Source organism: Halyomorpha halys, unplaced genomic scaffold, assembly GCF_000696795.3.
Source record: "Halyomorpha halys isolate HHAL.00 unplaced genomic scaffold, Hhal_1.1 Scaffold350.1, whole genome shotgun sequence".
In the NCBI taxonomy this organism is placed as follows: domain Eukaryota; kingdom Metazoa; phylum Arthropoda; class Insecta; order Hemiptera; family Pentatomidae; genus Halyomorpha; species Halyomorpha halys.
In genome coordinates this window covers 278,098-302,965 of record NW_027107986.1, presented here as the reverse complement: position 1 = coordinate 302,965, position 24,868 = coordinate 278,098, and the positions used below count along the sequence as shown (strand labels likewise).

The 24,868-nt window shown below is 29.9% G+C and overlaps 1 protein-coding gene across 2 annotated transcripts in view; it reads left to right on the top strand.

Annotated features, from left to right (window-relative positions):
- Nucleotides 1-24,868, top strand: part of LOC106681606 (3-hydroxy-3-methylglutaryl-coenzyme A reductase) — a 53,542-nt gene that overhangs the window by 12,394 nt on the left and 16,280 nt on the right. For both annotated transcript variants that reach the window (XM_014422017.2, XM_014422018.2), the window contains exons 2-10: nt 5,089-5,255; nt 7,339-7,447; nt 11,679-11,766; nt 11,864-12,054; nt 15,504-15,610; nt 19,087-19,241; nt 19,674-19,781; nt 19,862-19,974; nt 23,278-23,450. In XM_014422017.2, coding sequence (XP_014277503.1) covers nt 5,089-5,255; nt 7,339-7,447; nt 11,679-11,766; nt 11,864-12,054; nt 15,504-15,610; nt 19,087-19,241; nt 19,674-19,781; nt 19,862-19,974; nt 23,278-23,450 — 1,211 coding nt within the window. The remainder of the gene's footprint in view (nt 1-5,088; nt 5,256-7,338; nt 7,448-11,678; nt 11,767-11,863; nt 12,055-15,503; nt 15,611-19,086; nt 19,242-19,673; nt 19,782-19,861; nt 19,975-23,277; nt 23,451-24,868) is intronic.

The window sequence follows — 24,868 nt, the reverse complement described above, 5'->3', positions numbered from 1 at the left end:
AGTAATCTCTTTGATGATTTATCTAGGATCCTCTCTATACTTCCGTAGCACTGGTCATTAATAAAAAAAAAAAAGACAAAGGCATTGTTACAGTTTATTTAGGGCCTAGATCCTGACGAGCAATAACGGCCGATGGCCTCTCACAACATACTTCCCATTCCAGGTGTATTTTAAAAATTTAAAATACATTTTGCCAAATACTAATATAAATTTTAATCGATGATTTTTATAAATAGTTAACTAAAAAAAATTGGCGTTTGGTAATGTATAGTAATTGCTAAATTAATTTGGTCATTTATAGAGAAAAAATATCGATTATTGAATTTATAATTGAAAACTATTATACAATTGGCTATAAATTGTTTAAATAGGAAACATAAATATTTCATTATTGTAAAGCCTTTTATAAAACTAATCGAAAAGCGTATATAGAAACTAATAAGACTGCCATTACTCATTATGTTACTTCCTTCTCCTTTACTGACTCCAACGAAGAGGGAAAAACAAGTCAATTAAAGAAAAATTGATGGTCTATACATTCTCATCTATCCTCTCCTATACGGTAGTCTGTAAGTCGGCGCACAAATAATTAGTTTTGCAATTAATATCAAGTTAAAACTATATTAAAATTATTATTTAGCTATAATTATAGTAAGAATAAAAAATTTTAAAAATTTTGCTGCACAGAGGGGAAACATTTTTCATGCGAAAAAAATAAAAATAAATTTTCTCTTTATCTTCAAGACAATGAAACTTCCCATTATAATTCATTTATTTTTTTATACATCGTCTTTTGCTCCAAGTTACGTTTCGAGATCAAAACATTCCAGTCTCAGGTAATTCAGAACTAAAATTATATAAATAAATGTGTACCTCTACAACCCATGAAGAGTCGGGGGTCCAGTACTTAAAACAAAAAAAAAATTTTTGAAGATTTAGTACCACAAACTGAACCTACAAACAGGTTTACTGGACGGTCGAAAAGTTTTTAATTATTTGAAATTTTCTTTTTTCCCTTCATAAAGGAATTGTATTTAAAATTTATTGGTGTGGGTTGGAAGAGTAGAAATTCAGTTTTTCAGCAGTTATAGTGACGTTGAATTTAGATAAAATAGAGAGCTTATGATTTTTTTTCGTGAACGAAGGACATTGGTAGAAAATAAGTATCTACCAAAAAACGATTCAAAAATTTATAATTTTTGATTAATATGAAAATTCGATTTATGGTACTCATAAGACACCGAAAATAAATCTAAATTTATGGTCTACTTTACTAGATGCGTGATTGTTTTTTTTTTGTAATTTTACGTACATTTAATACGATAAAATATCTTTTGTTTATATTCTTCATGAAAAAACAAAACAGTAGGCTTATAGTAATCCATGAATACATGAAGAGTAAAGGTGGAATATGATAATATAATAAAAATTTAAAATTATATAAAATATTTTTTTCTCGACTCTTTGGGGGCTTTGGCAAGAAAAGCCCACGGTCACGTGTCTGATACTTTTCGATCTAGTGTCACAAAAAAAAGTTTAATTGGAACCGGTGTTCCCACGAGAAGTAGCGTTTCAAGATATAGTACTATAGGTATATCTACTAGAATAGACAATTTTATTTCATAATACAATTATTTTTACCTTTATCATTACTGGGACAACGTGCGAGCACTGGGCTTACATATAGCCAACGTCGTTACCACAATTGCCTATCAATGGATTGCCAATTAACATTGAAACGGAATCACTAGATGCGTGACCTATATGTTTACAGACCTATATTTGCCCAATAATCTACTGACCTATTTTCTACATCACCTAACTTCTCCTTAGAAAAGTCCGCTATCGAATATTTTCTCTTTTTATTTTTATCAATTTTTTCTAAATTATATATTGATTGATTCTTTAATTTTATATTGATACTATGATCAGTATTACCAACATACATTTTAAAGATATATTGTCAGTGGTCCTAGTACAATTGAGGTTGATATTCTATTGAGAAGGAAACAGATCAACTTACATGCCTACGACAGCAGTTTCTAATTCCAATTTCTTTTTAATTAGCCTTGTTCCGTTTTTACACTAGTCGAGGAAATTTAGGTTTTTAGATAGAATTAATTTACACAAAGACGTGGTTTGATTTTTTTTTTTATTGTTGATATTTTGACCTAATAAAATCTAGAAAAATCTAGGTGCCCAAAATAATTTTTTTTTTACCACTATCTTGAATTTTTTTTCGATTAACATTATTTTTTATATGAAAGTTTCTATTTCAGAAATATAATATGTACGATAATTACTACATTGCTTCGGATACAATAATTACTACCATTATACAGTTTATTTTTCATAGCTACTTGTTATATATCAACTATGTTTTATAGTAGATTTTAGTAAAAGGTAAACCGAAAGAAAATTGATGATTTTTACAGCAATATATATTTGGTTCTCTAATGTTTATGAATATGAGTCTTTTTTTTTTTTGTGTGATTTCCTATATTTGGTTATTAAAGTTTAAAAAGTTATCAGAGTATATATATGACCCTCTCGCTGTTGTAACTCCCATCTCCCCCTCTACCGTCCAGTTTACGGACACATTCTGGTAAACTCACGAACACAAATAATAAACATTAACATACTGCCATAAACCTGAACTATATACTACTAATAAAATGCTAAAAGAACAAAAATAAAACGCTTCTAGAATTAGCTTACATCTAAGAACAATAAAAAAAAAATATATTTACATAATGAGGAACGTCTAAGGATAACGAAAAACTGAGATTCTTTCAACTACATTGATTTTAACAAAATGAAGAAAAAAAAAGTTGTACGCACAAACTGAAAAGAAATATCCCTGCGCAGAGATAATGGTACTCCAGTTTGTGATTTTCTGGGCACTCCTCTAGGGAGTTTCAATTGTTCGATATAAACCGTTCGTCTCTTCTTTGGCTCTTTAATGTTATCTATGTTGTCTAGGGACAACTTTGATGTTTTAATTAAATATGGAAATATCACCTTGCGTTTCCTAATTTAAAATTAATATGCTGGTTGAACATCAGTTTACTGTCTAATGTGACTCCTAAGTATTTTACAGATCTGGCAGAAGGGAAAGGAGTATCATTCAAAACTATGTTGAAAATGTTGGAGGGAAGTATAGGTCGTCGTTTTCTGAAAATTGTGGCTTCAGTTTTGTTAATTTTTAAATTTAATCTTCATTTTTAAGGTACTTGGGTGTTTTTTTAAAGGCTTCTTTTAGTCCATAAGTGATAGTATCTATTTCGTAAGATGAGGATTGTAATGCTGTATCACCTGCAAAGATGATTAACATTAATATTTTTAAGTTTTGAATACAGGCTTTTGATCGAGTCTGGCATCCGGGACTGCTTTACAAATTCCGTAAATTTCTACCTCCTACATACTTTCTCATCATTCGTTCCTTTCTCATTCATAGATTATTCCAAGAAAACCACAATGGTTCCTATCCCATCCCTCTATTCTCAGTCCGCTGGTGTTCCTCAAGGTAGTATCCTCGGTCCCATCCTCTACACCGTCTATACAGCTGACATTCCAACCAATCGGGAGTCTTTCTTGCTGTAGAACAGGCTTTTATTCGAGTCTGGCACCCAGGACTGCTATACAAGATCCGCGAATTCCTACCCCCTACATACTTTCTCATTATCCGTTCTTCTCTCCGACAGATTATTTCAAATAAATCACAACAGCGCTTATTCATCCCTATTCTGCCAGTCTGCTGATGTACCTCAGGGTAGTATCCTTGGTCCTTTATACAGTTTTCACAGTTGACATCCCAATCCATTCTAACACTATCCTCACCACGTATGCCAATGACTCATATGTGTTCGCAGTTAATAATAACCCATTAATTGTATCGCAAACTCTCCAATCCCATATCACAGCCCTCAAAGAATGGTGTCGTAATTGGAGGATTAAGATAAATTCCATCAAATCACCTTTCCCCTTCGTCGTAAACCTACCGACTGCCCTACAGTATCCTTTAATAATACCCCACTTATTCCTGTCGAACACATCCGTTACTTAGGACTACATTTGGACAAACGACTGACATGGAATCCTCATACAAGACTAAAAAGACAAGAAACTGCTCGTCGATTCCGAATATTACAACATTTACTAGACAAACAGTCCAAATTGCCAATCCATTACAAAAGACTGATCTACATGACTATTATAAGGCCTATCTGGACGTACGGAGTTGAGCTTTGGGGATCCACTAAACCATCAAATTCCTCCCGAATTCAATCCTTACAGTCCAAAATCCTTCGTAAAATCCTCAATGCTCCTTACTTTGTCACAAATCAAGTCATCCATCAGGATCTCAATGTCCCATATGTTGCCGATTTGGCCAGAATCAGACACCATTCCTTCCATGATAAACTTCCCAACCACCCAAATTCACTTGTTTCTAACCTGGCTTCTCCTTCATTACCTAATAATCCTCCTAGGTGTCTGAAAAGAAGGTGACATTTCTCCTCCAGAAATGTTATTGGAGTTCTATCAATGGGTAGATTCTCCACATGTTTGTATCATGTCACTATTCCACCTACAGCAAATTTACTTGTATATATTTTTATAGAGCTGTAAATAAAAATAAATAAATTATAAAAAAAAGTTTTGAATAGTCATTTATGAACGAATTGAATAATATTGGACTTAAACACCCCTGTGGGAGACCGGTTTATTTTAAAATATTTATATAAAATTCATTTACATCAATTATGAGAAAGTTTTATACTGAATATATTGACATTACGTAATTTGCTTTAAAAATAAGAATAATTTACATAATCTTGTCCAGATAACTGAAAATCTTAAAATTGTTGGTAATATTTTACTGTGCTTGCACGATACAAATTAATAAAAACCTTTTTAGAGAAATATCAATTTATACAGCTTAAGAAAAGGTTCTATAAATTTTTATATTGAAGTAAATAGCTTTTGAAGAAACAGTATTGCTTCGTTTTCTACGAGAATAATATTTATTCAGATAAATTTATTATATTTATAACTTATTGATTATTTTAATTATTATTCCTGTTACAGGTTACACGAGCAGGATGAAAGGACTTTACATGGCCCATGGCAATCTTTGTATAAGTCACCCTTGGGAAGTGATAGTGGCCACAATAGCTGTAATAGCCTGTATTTTTTCTATCGATGCTTCTAAGTTTATAACATTCGCCAGCACATACCAAACGTCCTCTAATAAAGTATGAATGCATGAAATATGCTAATATTTTTTTTGGTTTCATTACAATACCGCAAAATGAGGTAATATTGTGTCTCATATAGTGTGAGAAATTATAAAATATGTGATACCTCTCGCATTGTTACGACCGCTATTACTTTTACTGTTTACCCCGGTATATGTTTGTTAGCACTTTTGTGTACTGTCAGTGATGAACAGTGTTTTAAAGTGGAAACAATAACTTTAGAATCTGATTAAGAAAAAAGATATATATATATATTTTGTTGCAGTCGTCTTTAAAATAAAACTTAAAATAGAAATGGTTAGTAGTTGCTATTTATATATCTAAAAAAACTAGGAGTTGTAGGCGCCATCTGAAATTTCCAATTGAAAACCTAACATTTTTAAACACAACTTTTTATTGTCTGAGCACAGTTTGTGTTTACAGTTACTTGAAGAATTCGTCTCGGGTATAAAATGGAATTAACTCGTTAAAATTTTTGTGAAATTATTTTTCATAACTTTCGATGTGGATTATCAAGGCAAGAGTGAATCGATGCACTTAATTCATTATACGGAGATAATGCAACACTATACAGCATTGTAAAATAACAATAACTAATTCAATCGTAGTTGACGTTCGCTGCCGGACGAATTCTGTAAAGTTCTTCCAAAATAGCGGCTTATGCATTCAAAACGCGTGTTTTGGAGTTACCTCAATCGAAGTGGAAAAAGTTCTTCGAAAATTAATACAAACACATGCAAAGGTGTATTTATCTTGATGGAGAATAGTTTGAAAAACAATAAAACGGATTTGGATCATAACTGCTTGATTTTTATTATGAGGCCAGAAATATAAATAGTGATCCTCCTAATATCTTAAAAAAAAAAAAATAATGGACTCAAATTTATCACTGTTCTTGCTTTAATGTAAGAAGTATTAGAATGTGCTACAACTGAACCGATGTCAATTATAAAAAAGGCGGCCCAATCTCGCCCCACTTGATGGGATAATATAGCGCTCATATTATTATTATAAAAAATTAATTATTATTATATGGGTGACAGACCATGGATGTGTAAGTCCTCGCGTTTCTTGACATGGTTTTTACATAGGGTGGGTTCGTCACTCTCACACTTATTTTTTGTGAATGCCACCCATTGGCTAACGGGCCTCACAAATGCCCGGAGTGAGTTTTTGTATTATTTTATGCCTGAAAAAAGCCCAGGTGGACCAGGACTCGATCTGACAACCTTTAGGTTGGTAGATTGGCGCGTTGCCACGCTGCTACCACTGCCCTCTAATACTTAATACTGCTCCTAAATATGATGCTAAAATGTGTACGTGCCTACCTCTTCTAAATATTATTTATTTCAATATATTGATAAATAAAATACACTCTTAGTGTCACACAACCTTAACTCATTTTATGACGTATTAATATCGTAGTTTAAGAACACCATACATTTTCATTTAACTGTTTTTCTATGTCCTGAGGTATCACTATCTGTTAGTCCAATTGCAAGAGTAACTACTTTCTGGTATGAATAAGAACATTTTTATTCTGTACCTCTGAGGTATAGATAACAGATATATGTGTCTGTTACTTCTGAATTTTCAGAGTATTCTCATTTATGTTTATCTCCTTAAATATTTTTGTTTTCTTATCTGTAAAACAAATTTTTATTTTGTAAAATACTTCAATTTCTGGATTTTTAGTTGGTATAAATTATTTATTTCAATCTACCTATTACCTAAATAACCTGGTGATCATGAATTCAACACGCGGACCATAACTACTATTCTGACTCTAGTTAACATTTGTCTTTTTTTACTACTATTGTAATATTTCCTTAAAAGCCTTTGAAGGTCACACGATATTTATTGCCCGTTAATATCAATTTCATAAATATATTTTAGTGATATATTTTGCAACGTAGTCTATCCCAGACAAGATTGAGCATACGTCCGTCAAATTGTGTACAGATTCACAAATCTTCAATGAAAGCTAAGATTGAATTTTCCTTAGACTTCTCAGATAGATCTGATCATTGATTGCTGTAGCAGGTATGTGTGGATATTTTAATTTTGTTTAATATTATAGGATCCAAATGAAATTGATGTAGTCGTAATGACCTCTATTCGATGTGCCGCAATAGTTTACAGCTTCATTCAGTTTTGCAATTTGCAGAAAATGGAGTCTAAATTTATTGGTAAGTACTATAGCGTATTAACATATTATTCATGTATTTCCATGAATTATTTTATTTTTGATGAATTATTTTATTTTTGAAGATTATATTCTTTTTATGATTGATTTTATTTTTGATGAATTATTTTATTTTTAATGGATTATTTTCTTTTTAATAATTAATGACCTTTTTTTATGATTTATTTTCTTTTTTATTTGTTTTATTTACTTTAATTTTCTTACCAACAGTTTTTTTTTTATTTAATACCAGATCGGCCTGGTGAGCCATACATGGTTGACATAACAGTTAACTTTTTTTTTTTAACAATTGGCTTTGGGAAGTGTATCCTCGTACACAAGACACCCCTAACTATATACAATGTTATAAATAAAAAAAAAGATAAAATAAATAGTTAAAAATAATAATTCCTAATAAGAGAGAAAAGTAAAGTTAATAACAAAAATAACGACATTCGTAGACCTAACAAAAGAAATAATTGCCCTCTAATGAAAAAAAAGTTATTTTGAAAAAAAAACTACTTAACACCAATTGTTTACTTATTTTATCTATGTAATTTCATTTTATTATTCATACTTTTATTTTATTTGCATAATTATTATTTATTTTGTTACTACATTTTTTACTATATTTATTTCTTTTTAAAATTTATTTTTTAACTTTCGCATGTATAAATGGTGTGATTAAATACGTACATCTCTAATACTCAATGCCCAAAGTGTGGCGGACTGTATTATTATCTCAATAAAATATATTATTATTTATATGTTTATATAATTAAATATAAAATAAAGATGACCCACTACCTTACTAGAGGCTGCTCACACATCGACCGGTTGATAACTCTACTCAGTTTACTTTACTAGGAAATTTATTTGTGATTTTCTGGGACGTTAATTAACGGCCCCAAATTTTTTATATGCTGATTTAATAATATTTTAGTTCCTACTAACTAAAAATTAAGATATATTATAAAAACCTGGTGCGGTACGCGCATCACACAGCCTTTACTTACTACCCTAGAAGGCGAAAATTTATAACAATAATAATATACAATTCACAATTGCAATACCTCCCCATTACTATATATTTCTTATGTAAGTAAGTGAAGATAAAAATTGAATATAAAAAAGTATTTGACATAAGTATTAATTTCTTAAAATTATAAACAATTTTATTTTTTCAAATATATTATATATTCTTCCACTCGAATTATTTCACCACAATTAAGAGATTATGCTATATTATCACATGAATTGAAAACGAATTGAACTTCTCAACTGAAAAATAAAAACATGAAAATTAAAATTAAATACCTAAAATAAATATTGAAAAGAACAAAACGTGAAAGGGGAAATAAATTTTTTTCTACTTTGATGTACATAGCTTAGTGAACATTCACCACTTAGAATTCATTATCACCTGAGAGCTAATATGTTACGAGCATAGGGCGTGTTATCGCTGTCTCTTGGGGATTTTATTACACTCAATAGCTGAGGAAAAAGTGTTTGACGTTAAGTTTTTCCTTTTTTTTCATACCTACAATGACAAGATCTGATGAAATTATCAGCCTATTTAGTCAGCAATTGTATTTGCCCTTGAATTTTTCCGAGTCAATAACCTGAACGCCCATTTGTCTTTATTCCTTGACTCTTGATCTTCATCTGACATATTGGGATTTGTTGTCATTTTTTTATTTTTTATACATAAATGTTTCACTCACTTATCTTACATGTAATAGAGTTATGTGGACTGTTAATGGCATGATTGTTATATCGCAAATATAAGTTACTTCTTCCTTCCACAAAATTGTTAAAGGTATCCAAATTAATTTCGAATCCACAATCAGGACACTTTTGGTTAGTATGTTGTGTATGTTGAAACTCAATGCAGTTGGGCAGCACTATTTTTTGAATAAGTGTCTCAATCTCAGCGGCAGAGTGTTATACATAGTTGCATTAAAAAGGCTTCGCGACCAAGTATCATTCAAGGTTTAAAACTTATTAACATACAATGCAATTTTTCTAAAAAAAAACTGATCTCTGGAGAAGAGATCGAAGAAAATCCCAAATTTTCTTAAATTGTACCTCGAGCATTTTTTCCCAGCATACATTATCCATTACAAATGAAAAATGTTTTCATATTTTTTAATTGCACCAGTTAGTTATTGACATGTACTGGCTATAGAAAGGTCAACCTTTTTTTTTTTTTAAATATCAAGAGTATGGTGTTTTTTTTTTTTAATCGATAATTTATTTATTGATAGATATTACAATCTGCTACACAATTGTGGGCAATACGTAATAGTGATGATCACATTCATACTGAAATAAGAATAAAAATAAATAAATAAATAAAAAAAATCTCTTTTAAAATATATACAAACTGAAGGATAAAGAAAATGAACATAATCAAACTATGTGTGTGAAAAAATAAATAAATAAAATAAAATAATATAATCTCTAGTCACATTTACACTCTTATATACAGTATATACGCAATCGACCTGAGGATCCCTGAGGCCACTCTATCCCCCACAGCAGGTAGAGCAGAGCTCAAAAGATCCCAGCGCATCCCTCTCGCCGCATCACTGGTAGTGAGTCAGTGGAGGCTGAGCAAATGCGCTAAACGAGTTTGGTGTTAACAACCGTTTTAAAATTCACACCAGTTGTTGGCTAAGGGCTTAGCTTAAAACTGGCACCAATTTTGAAACGATTTTGGGAGCCAAACTCTCAATATTTAAAAACAATGGGCGACCTGCCAATATCTGGTGCACTTACCTTACTGAGTATATTGTAAGCGGAAGTATTGGGACCGTGCAAAAATTTCGAATTCGAGTTTAATATTCGTATATCATTCCATGTACTTTTGTTTATGTAAAAAAAAAAAAGTTCGTATTGTTTGCAATAATAAAGAACAGGCAAAGTAGAGAAAGTTTGATGAATAACAAATAGAGAGAGGAGTACGAATCGGAAAAATCCGAGACCACCTGATCTTCTCCGATTGCAAGAATAAAGTTGATATTCATTATTTTCATCTTGAGAAACTCTAAAATAAAATTGTTTCTAAGATACTCGCAACATACCTGATTTTTATGAATACTTACTAATCACATGAAATACAACTGAAATGTCGTTCAATTTAGTAAAATTTAGAATTGTTGACAATTATGACAAAAAAAAAAGCTTACAATTTTGATATATTCTGTAATTTAGTTTCTCAGGTCTGTATAGTATTTTCGTATATTGTGTTGTATTAAATTCATGCATCAGTAATCTAGATAAGAGAAGCATATTCACACTATACGTACAAGTTAGTTCAAGGCAATATTGTCAATATGTAAAATATACAATAATGTATTGTCGATATGTACAATATACAATATTTTTAGGAATTGAGCATTCTTCCAAAATTCATTATGAGTTATTGAAAACTTAAATATTTTTGCAGTGACTCGAATAAATTTAGAAATTTATATAATTACAGACAATTTTATGAAATCTTTCTAATATTTACTTTAAACTACTTGTAATAGGAGAAAAATGAGAAGATTGCGATAGCTCATTAATAACTACCATTTTCACTTCTATTCAAGGGCTCTGTAAATAATATTAATATGTAAATCATTATTAATATTATTATTCTTAATATTAATTGATAAAAATTACTTAACAAAAACAACCAAGGGCAAAGAATTATAACCCTAAATTTAATCTTAAATTCCTTGAAAAAAAATTACAGCTTAAGATAGTTGCATTACCATTACAACTATGCACCAACTCAAATATTGTAAAGAAATTATGTCTGTAAAACAGAACAAAAAGCAACACAATAAAAATTTATTAATTCACAAGTATTAATGTATTAAGTAAATTATCTTTCATGAAATAATATTTATTTATTACCTTAATGCATACATTATTTTGTTAGTATCACAATACATGCAATTATAAAATTGTATAGACGATAATATGTAAAAAGCTATTTTAATTTATAGAAAAGACAAAAACAATGTAAGAAAAGAAAAAAATAATAATAATAAAAAATTGAATATAACTGAGTACAAAGAATAAAATAAATAAAAAAATTAATAAATAAACTAAATAATAAAATAACAGATGCTTCTTTAAATACCTAAAAAGGGGCTTTTTTAAGCGCCTATAAAACTATGGTAAAGAATTGGTTATGATTACTCAATAATAAGTTGATAATAATAATTATTGTTTTATTGCAGGGATCGCAGCAATCTTTACAGTTATTTCCAGTCTAATATTTTTTTCAAGTGTTTTAAGCTATTTTTCAGCTGAGTATTCTGATCTTAAGTAAGTATAAAAAAACGTATCTACTACGAATTGAGTATATTATAATATACTATAATATAAATATATTATAACATGCTGAATCTAATATATGTTTTAGGGATGGTCTCTGTTTTTTTATTCTTTTAATGAACTTAACAAAAGCTTCAGCTCTAGCCCAATATGCTTTTAGTGCCTCATTAAAGGCAGATATCAAACACAACATCGCTCATGGAATTTCAATGCTAGGTCCAACCGTTACGCTTGATACAGTGGTAAAGGTGTTGATGTTAAGTACTGGATCATTATTAGGTAACTTTAATATTTTATCTCTATTTATTAATTATAATTAAATTTAAGTTAAACTTATTGAAATACACCGACTAAGTTAAATAGTGGCAATAAAAAAAAGTGTGATTCCCGAATAACGTGTGACTTTCAGGAATCAATTTTCAACATAAATACCTCTCAAAATATATTCTTTTTAAATCTCAGTGTTAATAGGTTAGATCTTTGAAAAAAAGGCTATAACTCAAAAATTTATTTAGTGCTTAAAAAGATACCACGATGTTAAATTCAAAAACAGCTAGAACAATCTTAAAATGAATCTGAGAAAATGATTTAATTCTGAATTACTTCGTTATTAATTTAAAGATATTATTTCGTCAGCATAACGACAATTATTTATAATTTAAAAAGAAAAAAATATTAACAAAAGGGCAATAGCTGTATCAATTTATAATTCAAAATCAAAAACCACGACAATGATAATTCAAAATGCATTTACCTGTTATTTTTACTTATGCGGCCGTATCTAGTGAAAGTGGTAACCAATGGCACGAAAGGGCTCTCATACTTCAAAATACCTAAATTCATTGAAAATTTTCCATTTCTCTCTTCAATTAGAGTTTTTTTTTTTTTACTGGACGATTTGTGTCTGGAACATATTTTGAAATATACAGCCTACTCTAAAACAGTAAAAACTAATTGAATTTTTTTTTGTAAGCTTCCAAATCAAAGCTGATTAGAGTAAAAATATTTTTCCGAAATAATTTAAGATGAATTTTAATGTTATGTTGCTCTGAGACAGCCATGAAAACTACAGTGCTATTGCTAAATAGAACAGCATAAACATTTCAATATAATTAATTCATCATATCTATCAGATAGAAATATATCATAAGGTATTATAACCAACATGAATGTATAGTGATCCTTGACAACCACTCTATTCAAATGGTAGTCGATAATTTCCCGTTGTTTAAGAATCGCCAATTAAATTATTAATTCAATTTACAAAAATCACTCACATGCCTTGTCTAGTTTGTTAATTGTTGTCCTTCTAAGAGTTCTTTACACGTGCGAAACATGACTGCGCCTTAAAGTATTGTATGATATTTGATGATGTGAAAATGAAGCATTGCATATGATATTTGGACTGAAGAAAGACCACAGGGAAATTTCGATGGTATGAGGGGAATTTTGGGATTTGTATCCGATAAATATAATTGAAGTAATAACATTGCAACTTTTAATTAGGCATGTTAAGTTGCTAGGTTGAATACTAAACAAATTCCAGTTACAATGTTATTACTTCAATTATATATATTAATCAATATATTATGGGGTATTAATTAATATATCCCATTTCAAATCTCATGAGATGAATTATTCTTCGACCCTCTTAGAGCTAAAATCGATTTTTTTTTTAACTTTTCGTTTGGATTATTGGTATAGTACAAGGGTTCACTCCCTTTTTTCTTCCTGTGGCACAAAGTGAAAAACAAAAGAGAAAAGAGAAAAGAGAAAAAGCTCGAATACATCGGGTAGCTAAAAGAATACTGATCAATCTATGGTTGGATATGAATACACTACCAAATATTAACAAGGAAAAAAAAATTTTTGTCTACAATCTCGTTTTTCAAACAATAATCAACTATAAACTAAATACAATGTATTTCAAATATTATATGTTTTTTTCCTCTTTAATCTTCTTGTACAAAGTTTTATTATATTCTCTTTATTAATTATTTCTCTTTTTTCTGTTCTCAACCTTGTCTGTGCTATTCACATACAGTTTCAGGTGTCCAGGCTTCTCCAACGAGATTCGAGGGTCATAAATTTAAGACTTTAGGTTCGGTGTACAAAAATGTTTGATATATTTTTAGTTATGAGAACAGTTTTGAAACATTGTGGGGCGCCCCACGTATAGTATCCGTAGTGTTTCAAACGCTGTAATTTAATTTTTTTTTATCTCTAAAAAAAGGAGGTAACAGAAATGGTAATTAAAAGAAAAATATGAAATGGTATAATCAAATAACTATTTGCAAACAAAGTCGCTAATATTTTCAATTAATTAGAAGGTTTTTAATGAAGAGTTGTTATCTTTATGATATTTTATTGGAAACTCGCTAATATGCAAAAGATAAAAAAATTTCTAAGGATGAGTCAGGAGGAGACAGTTGACCGTGGATAACATATATGAGAAAATGATTGGGTTGCGGTCAGTGAAGAACACAAATATGTAAAAACCTATTTATTAGTACCAACGTTTCGGCCAGAATTTCTAGCCTTCATCAGGGCTAAGAACAAAAAACAACATAACAACCATTGAATAAAGGATGATTGAATGATTAGTAAATAGGAAAATAACTAACATATGGATGCATAAATAGAGTTACCAGACAAATTAATTAAAGTAGAATAATTAAAGTGTCATAAGAAGATAAAGACTGTACGAGAAGAGTAATATTAAAATTAAGTAAGAGGAAAGAATAATTAATAAAATAAATATGAAAGTCTAGTAAGTAAATATAAGAACAAAATGAAAAATAAAGTAATGAAAAAAGTGAGGAGTAAAACGTATATAAAGGTTATTAAATATGAAAGTAAAATAACAGAATTTAGGAAATAAAAATATAGTTATATAACGTAAAAAAAAAAAAAAAAAAAAAAAATATGAATATTTTAATTTAACGATAATAATTTAAAAATTAAAGTTATGGAAAAACAATGAGAAAGAAAATATATGTAACAAAGGAAACATGCAAGTAAAATACTAGAATAAAAAAAACAAAATATAAAGTTAAGTGAGACAAAAGACGTAATTAGAAAATATGACAATTGTCATTATTTCTAATTACTTCTTTTTATTTTTATTTTATTGATTGTTCTTTCCTCTTACTCAGTTTTATTATTACTCTTCTCATACAGCCTTTATCTTTTTATAACATTGGAACTATTCATTTCTGTTTATACTATTTATGTATCCATTATGATTGTTATTTTCTTATTTTCTATATACCTTTTATTCATTATACTACTAAAAAATGATAAGTAAGTTTTTAATCTTCGCCTTATATAAAAATATTTCCATGCTGATCGCTGGTACAGTTCATGTTAGGCGGTCACTGTGATGTCCTAAGAAACAGGATTGAGGATCTAATCTAGTGAATGTTGAAGTTATCGAAATCAAAGAACAGTTATTTGTCGTTTCAGTATCTTTTCGAGAATTCATTTAGTGAGGTTTGTCATGGTGTAAATCCAGGTATCCGATTCCTATAAGATACGGTACGGAAAGAGGTTTTAGGTTTACGAAGAAAGTTAGCAAAAGTGTAAACTACGATGTTCTTATTTAAGTATTTAATTCAACTACAGATTAGCTGTAATTAACTAACTATTATGTTACCTTTGCTTATTAAATCTGATGTATATATAAATTGACTGAGGACCACTGCACAATTTATCTTTATTTATTTCAGGTATTCAAAGACTAGAAATACTGTGTAACTTTGCTAGAATGTCAGTGGTAGTGAACTATGTTGTTTTCATGACGTTTTATCCCTCATCTTTAAGTCTTATACTTGAGGTAAGTATATCTCAACATCGTTTTAATTTTTGAGTTCATATCAGTCTCCAAATCAGCCAAAAAAAAAAAAAAAAGAGATTTTATTTTTCTTTAATTTTTATTAGATTCATTAGTTAAACTACTTACTTAATATCCAATAGACCATGTATTTTGTTGTGAGTTCGGAACCAGAGACCTTAACTGATTTGTATATAAAACTACAATGATACGTACTTACCAAAACAAAAAATTTATAAATATTAACTACAATATTTTCCTTTTCTTTATATTAAAAAAATACAGGAACAGGTAATAAATATAATTATGAAATGTTTTAAAAATTAATTAAGTAGTGACAAAATATGGGGTGATTTGACTGATTAATGATCTGGGCAGCCTTCAAAAATATTTTAAATAATCGGACGTGAGGTTGTTCTTGAGGATGACCGAATTTGCCAAAACGTTAGATTTTTATAGAAATAATAATGAATGTTTTGATGCTTAACCTCGATACTAATTAATTTATTTAAACAAGAAGTTGAAAAGATTATACATAATTACATACTTTTTAAAATTATGATTCATTTAAAAATTCTTATATGCTACCTTGTACTAGTACAACCAATTTTATTATTTCCAATATTCTTGTTTGTTTCCTCTGTCTTAACATTATAATATGTACTATTCTTTTATTTTATAACTTTTTAAAAACTATTTCTTAGATAAAAGGGAATCAATTCGCGATTCAACTTTTGTCATGATGTATTCAAAGGAATTGAAGTTATTTCTAATCCTTATTCGGTTTTTTATTTTCATAAGCTTTCCACATATTTATAAATTCTCGCTCTATATTATTACAAATCTTGATAATTATTCAGAAAGAGAAACATTATTAGAAAAAGTAACGAAATAAAATTATACGGATAAAACTCAAAGCAAATAAAATGTTGAATATGATAAAATTTGTTGTACAAGGTAATATATATGATTTTTCTGTTAAAAATAATAAAAAAATAAATGTATAATAATATTAGAGTTTAAATTAAAAAAAAAAAACTTTGGAAAGTACTTATCAATGAAGATTTGTGTTAATAAATTGAATTTTAGGGTGTAGGAAAGAAGTATTTGTAACGCATAACCGAATTGTATTTGCTAAGCACCTGACCTCAAGTTTAAAAGATTTGTTGTGACCAAAATACGACAAAGTCCTTCTTCTTCTTTTGCTTCTCCCTATAGTGCCCACTTAGCGTAGGGAAGCGTTCAGCCACCGGCTCCAATTTTCTCCATCAGCAGCTAGGTTCTTTGCCTGACGAATATCCATCCCTCCTGCTCTGCAAGGCCTGTCTACATACTCCAGGTAGGACATCCTTGGTCGTCCACGAGGCCTTCTGTCATACGGTATATATTCCATCGTCTTTAGGGGGTCCTTATGTTCCTCCATTCTAATGACGTGGCCGAACCATTTCAATTGCCGTGTCTGCAGAACCTCTTTCACTGAGGCAATCCCCAGTTCCTGGCGTATCCGCTTATTTCGGACACGATCTCTCCTGCCGGTCCGTCAATATCCAGCTTTCATCTCCATACAAGAGTATCAGAAAGTATACCGACTTGTAGATATGGAGGTTGATATTCCTACCTACCTCTCGCTTCCCTATTACAGTATTTTAGATCTTGTAATAGACTACATTAGTCTTCCTTTTTTGTTTGATATTTCTGAGCCTTTTTTCCCAGACCTGTCTATTATAGTTCCTAGGTAGGTGAAATCTGCAACCAATTCCATTTCTTCTCCCTTACAATATGTATGGAGATCTTCTATTTGCCTCCAGACTTGTAATGTCTTGCTTTTGCTGGCATTTATTTCCATTCCTTTCCGGTGGAGCTTTTCGTGTCATTCAGTCACTGCCTGCTGTAATTTATCAGGGGTATCCGCGACGAGAACAATATCGTCCGCGTAGAGGAAGAGTTGTATGACTACCTGGCGGAGGTTTCTACGGCACAGGAATGTCCTCTCTGTTCTTCTTTTGCAGATGGCAGCCACTTCATCTATGTACAGTAAAAATACCAAGGGACTTACACTGTCACCTTGTTTGAACCCTTTTGCTATGCTAAAGCAATCACATTCCTATCTGTTCAGCCTAACTATTCCTTTTGAGCTTTGATAAGTGGATTTAATTTCGTCCACCAATGTTCTTGGGACATTCTTATCTCTGAGAGCCTCCCATATTTCATGTCTTGGAATTGAGTCAAAGGCTGCTTTGAGGTCAAGGAAAGCGATGCACATACTTTTGTTTCTATCCCAGAATTTCTTGAGTACATTCCACAGAGAGAAAATATGGCTTGTGTTTGTCGCCCTGGTCTGAACCCGGTCTATTATTCTCCGATGAGGTACTCTACTAGGGGTCTTAACATTCCCTCCAGAATAGACATGTAAAGTTTGAATATTACTGGTGAGAGACATATAGGGCGATAGTTGGAGCATTCTGCCTGAGACCCTTTCTTGTGGATGGGAATAATTATATTATATTTCCAGTCTGTTGGGATCATCTTCCCATCCCAAGCTTTCGGCATAGTACTTGTAGAGCCTTCACTAGCTCTGCACTACCAGCATTCATGAATTCTGCCACTATATTGTCTCGATCCGGTATTTTACTTGTCTTCATTCTTAGAATAGCCTTTTCGACTTCCTCTTTCTCTATCACCTCATCAAACTTAGTATTGTTTCACGGTTTTTCCTGGTTCGCTGGATGAGTACCATCAGCAGAAAATTGCTTCCTGTAATGCCTGCACCAGACGTCTAAAATGGCTTTATCATCCGTGACCACCTTCCCTTGCTCATTCTTCACATTTCTTCCAGCTTTACTTTTCCGGCCTCTTCAAGCTTTAATCCTCTTCCAAAACTGCTTAATGTTCTCTCCGTGGTCCTGGTTCAGCTTATCCCCGAATTCCTCCCATGACTTCTGTTTTGCCCTTCTCACTGCTTCCTTTGTTCTATTACGCACCAACACATTTGCCTGCTATTTCCCTGGCGTTTTGTTTCGACAGTAGTGTTTCCATGCCATATTTATTACTTTGACCTGTACCATCAGCTTTTTGTCTACCAGAAAGTTCTCTTGCCCTTTGTGGATATCCTTTTTACTCTACAAACTTGGGATACTGACTGTAGTATACTAATCTTTATGTAGCTCCACAGGTTATCTAGGTTATCATCTGCATTTAGTTCTTGGAGCCGATTACTCAGTTCTTCTGTGTATTCTTCAGTTTTTCGAGGATCCTGCAGGTTCTTCATTTCGATCCTCTCGTAGAATTTTGGCTTCACCCTAAGTTCCTTCAGTACCCGGGTATCAGCTACTAAAAGCGACAAAATCCAACTAAAGCAATTCTAAAAATTGAGTAGATTATGACCCACAACAGAAAATATGATCGACGAGACATCACGTAACTACTTACGTCAAATTATTCTATACCGTATTGATATATAATATAACTTATACTTTCAGTTGACAAAACATGGGCAATCCAAGAGTATATCTCAAAGTCGTCAAAATAGTAAATTAAAAGAGAAATATTTACAAGAAATATTGAAGTCAAATCCAGTCTTGCAAAGATTGAAGCTGATAATGTCAATGGGAATCATAATGGTTCATTTTCTTTGGTAAGAAATTCACATTTCTATTGACAGTAGTCTACCATAATAAAGATTAAACAATACCTAAATATTTCTAAGCATGTTCTTTGTTCAACGTTTTGAGCTATTGTAACTTTTCAAGACCCTTCTTAATATTCTACAATAATTTAACAATAAGTGTCATTGACAACTTTATACACATAATAATAGGGTGTTTGACGATATAGGAAAAAAAATTGAAGTAATGTTAATAATAGTGTCAGTCGATTCAGAAACCCAAGAAATCTGCAGTCTGCTTTTATTATTTTTGTAAAATAATTTTCGAACCTTGCTTTCAATTTTTTTGGGTTTAAGTCCTACATTTACAATAATAATTTAATATAAATTTAACAGATATAGATTCGTTCATTATATATTTAAAAAATAATAATGTATAACTTAATAGCTAATCCATTTTAGTCAATGGTCAGAAAGAGAACTCAACAGTTATCATGGCAGCTTACCATTTATAGAAGAAAAATTTCAATACGAGGATTCAAATTATACAAGTCAAGTAACTGAATTAAGGTATTTATTAGAATTTGTTTCTTTAAAAAAAAATTCTCAAATATGTTCAGTTGAATTATTATAACTCATTTTATTTCTAGCTGGGTCACTTTGACGACTGATAATATAGTATATTTATTTCTTCTACTTGCGCTGGGTGTCAAGTTTGTATTTTTGGAAGAAGATGAAGCTTCAAATGATTATGGTTGTGCAGGTAATATTTTAAGGGAAACCCTAGTTTCTATTGGAATCCATGTGAAGAAAGTAATCTTAATGAAAATTTTGAAAATTCAAATAAAAAAATAATAATTGTGGCAGTTTCGGTCAGGGAATGGCCGACAAAGTCCAACTTTCACCTTCCCTGTTGTAGCTCAAGGCAAAAATATAAGTTCCATGACAACATTCGTAATTAGATTTCCTAAGTTAATTCTAGCAGGAAAGTTTTTATATTTTCACAGGAGATCACTCAATCGGACCAGCACTGCTGGGATTGTTAAGATCCTCTAAGCTCCTGCTTTCCTAATACAATAAAAAATTGTCCTACTAAAATTGACTAACGTTGCCCTGACCCACAACTTCCGCTTCATCCTGCGTCATGAAATCAATTCACTCCCATATAATTTTTTTTTTAATTTGTATAACATTGGTAAAGAAGGATGTTTGTATTTCAAATTCATTTTTTTTTTTTTTTTTACTATTAAAACAAAGAAAACTATTTTATAACCAAAATATATTTCTGAATGTGACCTTCAATCCCTCAATCGACGAGTAGCAACAAAGCTATAAAAACTTGTCAAGACCAGTTCAAAAATCTCCTTTAATTGGAACAAGTCGGGGTTAACTTTATCGGGCGAAAATATTTGCTATTTTGTTTGATTTAAGGGGTTAGAGACTTAAAAAAAATATTTTTGTTTAAACTTTATAAAGGTTCATGATGTGAAAATTTGTTTAGCTAAAACCTAAATATGATGCATCACAGAACGTTCACTTAGCACCCTATTTTGTGTAGAAATTAATCCCTTCTCGTTTCAAACCAGCAATTTCTTTATTAATATTATATACCAAGGGATATATACTTTTTATATTCTCATATATAAGATAGGGAACGTAAAAAAAAAAATATTACGAAAAATCAGACTATGGAAATAATTCTATCCGTCCTAAGGGATAATTTGAAGTATTCGAATACTGAATCTTGAGATAGTAGTTTCAAAACTCTTACAACTTACAATTACTTAAAATTTACTTTCTTTATGCTATTACGAACAGATGCAAGAAGCTGTCTGTATGTTAACATGTACTTGCAAGGAGCCCTAACGTGCGGTGGAAGGCACTCGACTACTAAAAGAACAGTCAACAAGGGTTTCCTAAAGAGCATTCGCATAAAAAAAAAAAAAAAACGATTTTTTCAAAAAAAAGTTGCTTTAATACGTAATTTAAATTCCGTACCACTCGAGGAACCTTAAAATAAGCATTTCCTCTGAAAACCCGTATTCAATTTTTTATTTTTAAATCGCAATACTTCCCCATATTATATCGTAGTGGTATTGTTATATATCTTTTTAACTAAAATCAGAAAGTGTTCAGTGTTATTATGAAAAGAGCAATGATTTTGTAAACAAAACAATTAGGTTTTTAATATTAAAAAAAATATTAAATAGATCAGTATTAACAATATAAAGAATAGAAAACATTAATATTAATAATATAGGGAAATGTGTAAAAAGGTATATTTTATTGGATAGATATAAATTAAGAATTATTTAATAATTATCTTGAGATAGAGGACTATTAAACTTTTTATTAACGTAGTAATTCATTTTATAGATAATTATAATTTATTTGGTCAATTTAAGTGAAGTGGATATATATATATAAATTTTTTTATTTAAATATTTAAACTTAAAAGTGTTTTTTATCTGAAGCAAAACTGAATAAAATTGCAATTGCAATCATTTTAAAAATAAAAACAGGCAAGACAATGTTTTTTTTAAAGTGAGCATAATCAAATAAGTGATATAACAATTTAAAAAACAACATTTAAAGTTAATTTAGTCTAATAGTGAAGTAGAACATAAATTATGAGGAAATCATTACAATAAATTAGTTTTTTTAAATGAAAACATTACAATATATCTCATATATAGGTAAGGGCAAGTAAAAATAAATGTCTGCTTAAATTTTTAAAATAAATTATTAAAAGTTCCTAAATAATGTTGATTGGGAATGGAGCAAAAACACCCATGTTTTTATGATCATGTATCGGAAATATCAAGGTTTGACCGTATTTTTAAACATCTTGTTAACGCTCATAGCGTTATTTTTCTTTAATTAATTATAAGTTTATATTCTTAATTTGGAATAAAAAAAATAATAATAATAAAATAAATTAAAAAAAAAATGAAATTGTTTACTTTGCGAAATCATGTAAATATATCGATGTAAAAATATTTCGTTGAAATACGAAAGTCCCCTTTTGTTTACGTGACGCCTGTTAATGCCGGAGCATCTAACACCACTAATACTAAATGTAATACAACACTGGTTCAAAAACAATGCACAGTCCACTGTTGAAGTTTGATCTTGGCGTGGTAGCGATCTTTGTTCGGTCCTCACATCCAGACATTTTGCAGCTCACCCTTCCGACTCAACTTACGCCCTTCGTTTTGCCATACCATACCACGCCACGTAAACTATTCCTCAAATTGTATTTCTATTAATGATTTAGGTTCATTAGACTGGAAGGGTTGTACAAATATCTAATAAGGTAAAGTAAAAAATTGTTCCATATTTCCATAGTATATTTACAATATACTATTTGTTCCATCCAACTTACCTAAGTACAAAATCCAAAGAGGAGAAACAAGGCAGTTATTTAACACCAATGTTTTATTACTTTAGTGAAAACTATATGTAATTACTAGTCAAAATTGATAAGTCTGCCAAGTATAGGTAGGGGAAATAAAAAATCATGGCTGCTTCAAAACGTTAAAATATTTAATTTTTCGGAGCTCTATATCACTATATAGTAAAAACTACTAACAGAACTAGAAAACCCAAAAGGACATTATTTAAATTATAGTAATTTCGCTAAAATATAAGCCCTAATTGAGCTATTTATGTTTAATAGTTCTCGAGACATAGGTTTTAAAAAAGCAAAATTTCATAAAAAATGCTTTGAAAAATCAGAAGTTAGTGACTTTACTTTGAGAAATCTATATCTCAAAAACAATTCAACGTACATATATCATTATCACTCAAATCAAAGCTAGTATTATTTATTATTAATTAGTTATGACGTTAATCTTAGTAGATGTTGTAGTTTTCATATTTGCTAAAATAAATTGATTTATTGTTTTTTGTCCAATATTATTTATTTCCGTAACTTTCCTTAAATCATATCATTACACACGCTGATACATCGGTTTTTAAATTTTCTTATTTTTGTGATTCAAAAATTATTAATTTTTAACCCATATTTTGATCATCACTTAATTTTGTAACTTTTTGTTTTCAGATAAGAACTGCTTAGGACACGAGGTAAAATCGCGAGAAAAAATCACCCAGACAGATGGTGCTGTTAATGATAATATTTCTCATGATAGCTCTGTTGATGTCTCTGATAATAATTGTAACAAATATTCATATACCAAGAGGTCTTTGAATGAGTGTATTGAAATATATAAAGAGGTAAAAAAAATTTTTTTTTGGCGTATATTTTATTTAACTGTCATTTATTTAGTCTTTACGAATTATATGATGATGAGATTTAATTTTAAATAGCTTAACTAGATATTGCTGTATCACTATCAGATTGTCTATACAATGATACGGATCAGGTAGCAAAGAGAACATAGGACATAGGATAACTAGCATATAGGATAATGGGATAATTAAAAAAGAATAAATTGAAATAAAAAAAACTTACTAAGGAGAGCATAGGGAGGGAATCATTGATTATAATCAATTTTTTTTTTTTTGTTATGATTCTATATTCAAAATAAAGGAAGTGTGTCGTGGTCTTTAATGATCTTCAAGAGCCAGGAAAAAACAAAAAATTCAGTATTTTTTTTATCTTGTTTTCTGCAATTGGACTGTATAAATTCCAAGGTTATTATACACTAATCGATTTGTTTATTACAAGAAAAAAATGTGATAATTGTATTAAATTAGATTAAATGCATAGAAAATCACAAATTCATAAAGACGCTTCCATTAAAGTACACCAAAAAACATTATTTAGGAATTAACTAATGAGGTGAAGTGAAAAATTCTTCCCTTAATAACTTTCTTTAACTTACCTTATTTATCCATAACAACGTTTTGGGGCAATTACCCCATCTTACTGTAATTCACAATATAAATTTCACATTATGCGTACCATAACAATAATTGAACAACTTAAATTTTCTATATTATCTATTATCCTTATTAAATTTCTTTATAAAATAGCAATAATGATTATTGCTGTCTGCTATTGTTAAAAATTTCAATCGCAATTTTAAAATAAGGATAAACTTTATAGCATTATCGTTACCTTCATTCTATTAAGGTTATAATAATAATGTTGATAACTAATGGATTACCTACATGCTAAATATTTTCTACCTCTATTTGTTAAAAATATGAAATTTCTTTAATTTCCGAAAGTTCTTTATTTAAATATCGTGACATATTACTATAAATTACTATCATGTAGCAGTACTGTCCTGATGGATTACTAATTTATATTTATGATATCTACGTAGTGTGCACTTGATTATTTGTACTAGTTTTAAAATTAATTGTATCTTTAATATTTTTAGTTATGTGTATAGCCTCTGTTATCTACCTGCTTTTAGTCTAATAAGCGAATTATAAAATTTATGGATTTCTGAAATTTAGGAAAAATCAAGTCAGAATCGTTTCAGCACTTTTTAACCCTTAAATAGAAATTTCCGCAGAAACATGAGAGAGGGATTGTTTTTTTTTAAATTATTTTTGGGAGGATATTATTTTTCTGCCAACGTTCTTTCTTCACGTTAACATTCATAACTCAGGATTTTTTTCTCCAAATCCAACAGCTGTTGGAAAGCTGATTTCTATTCATCCAATGCCTATGTGTATAT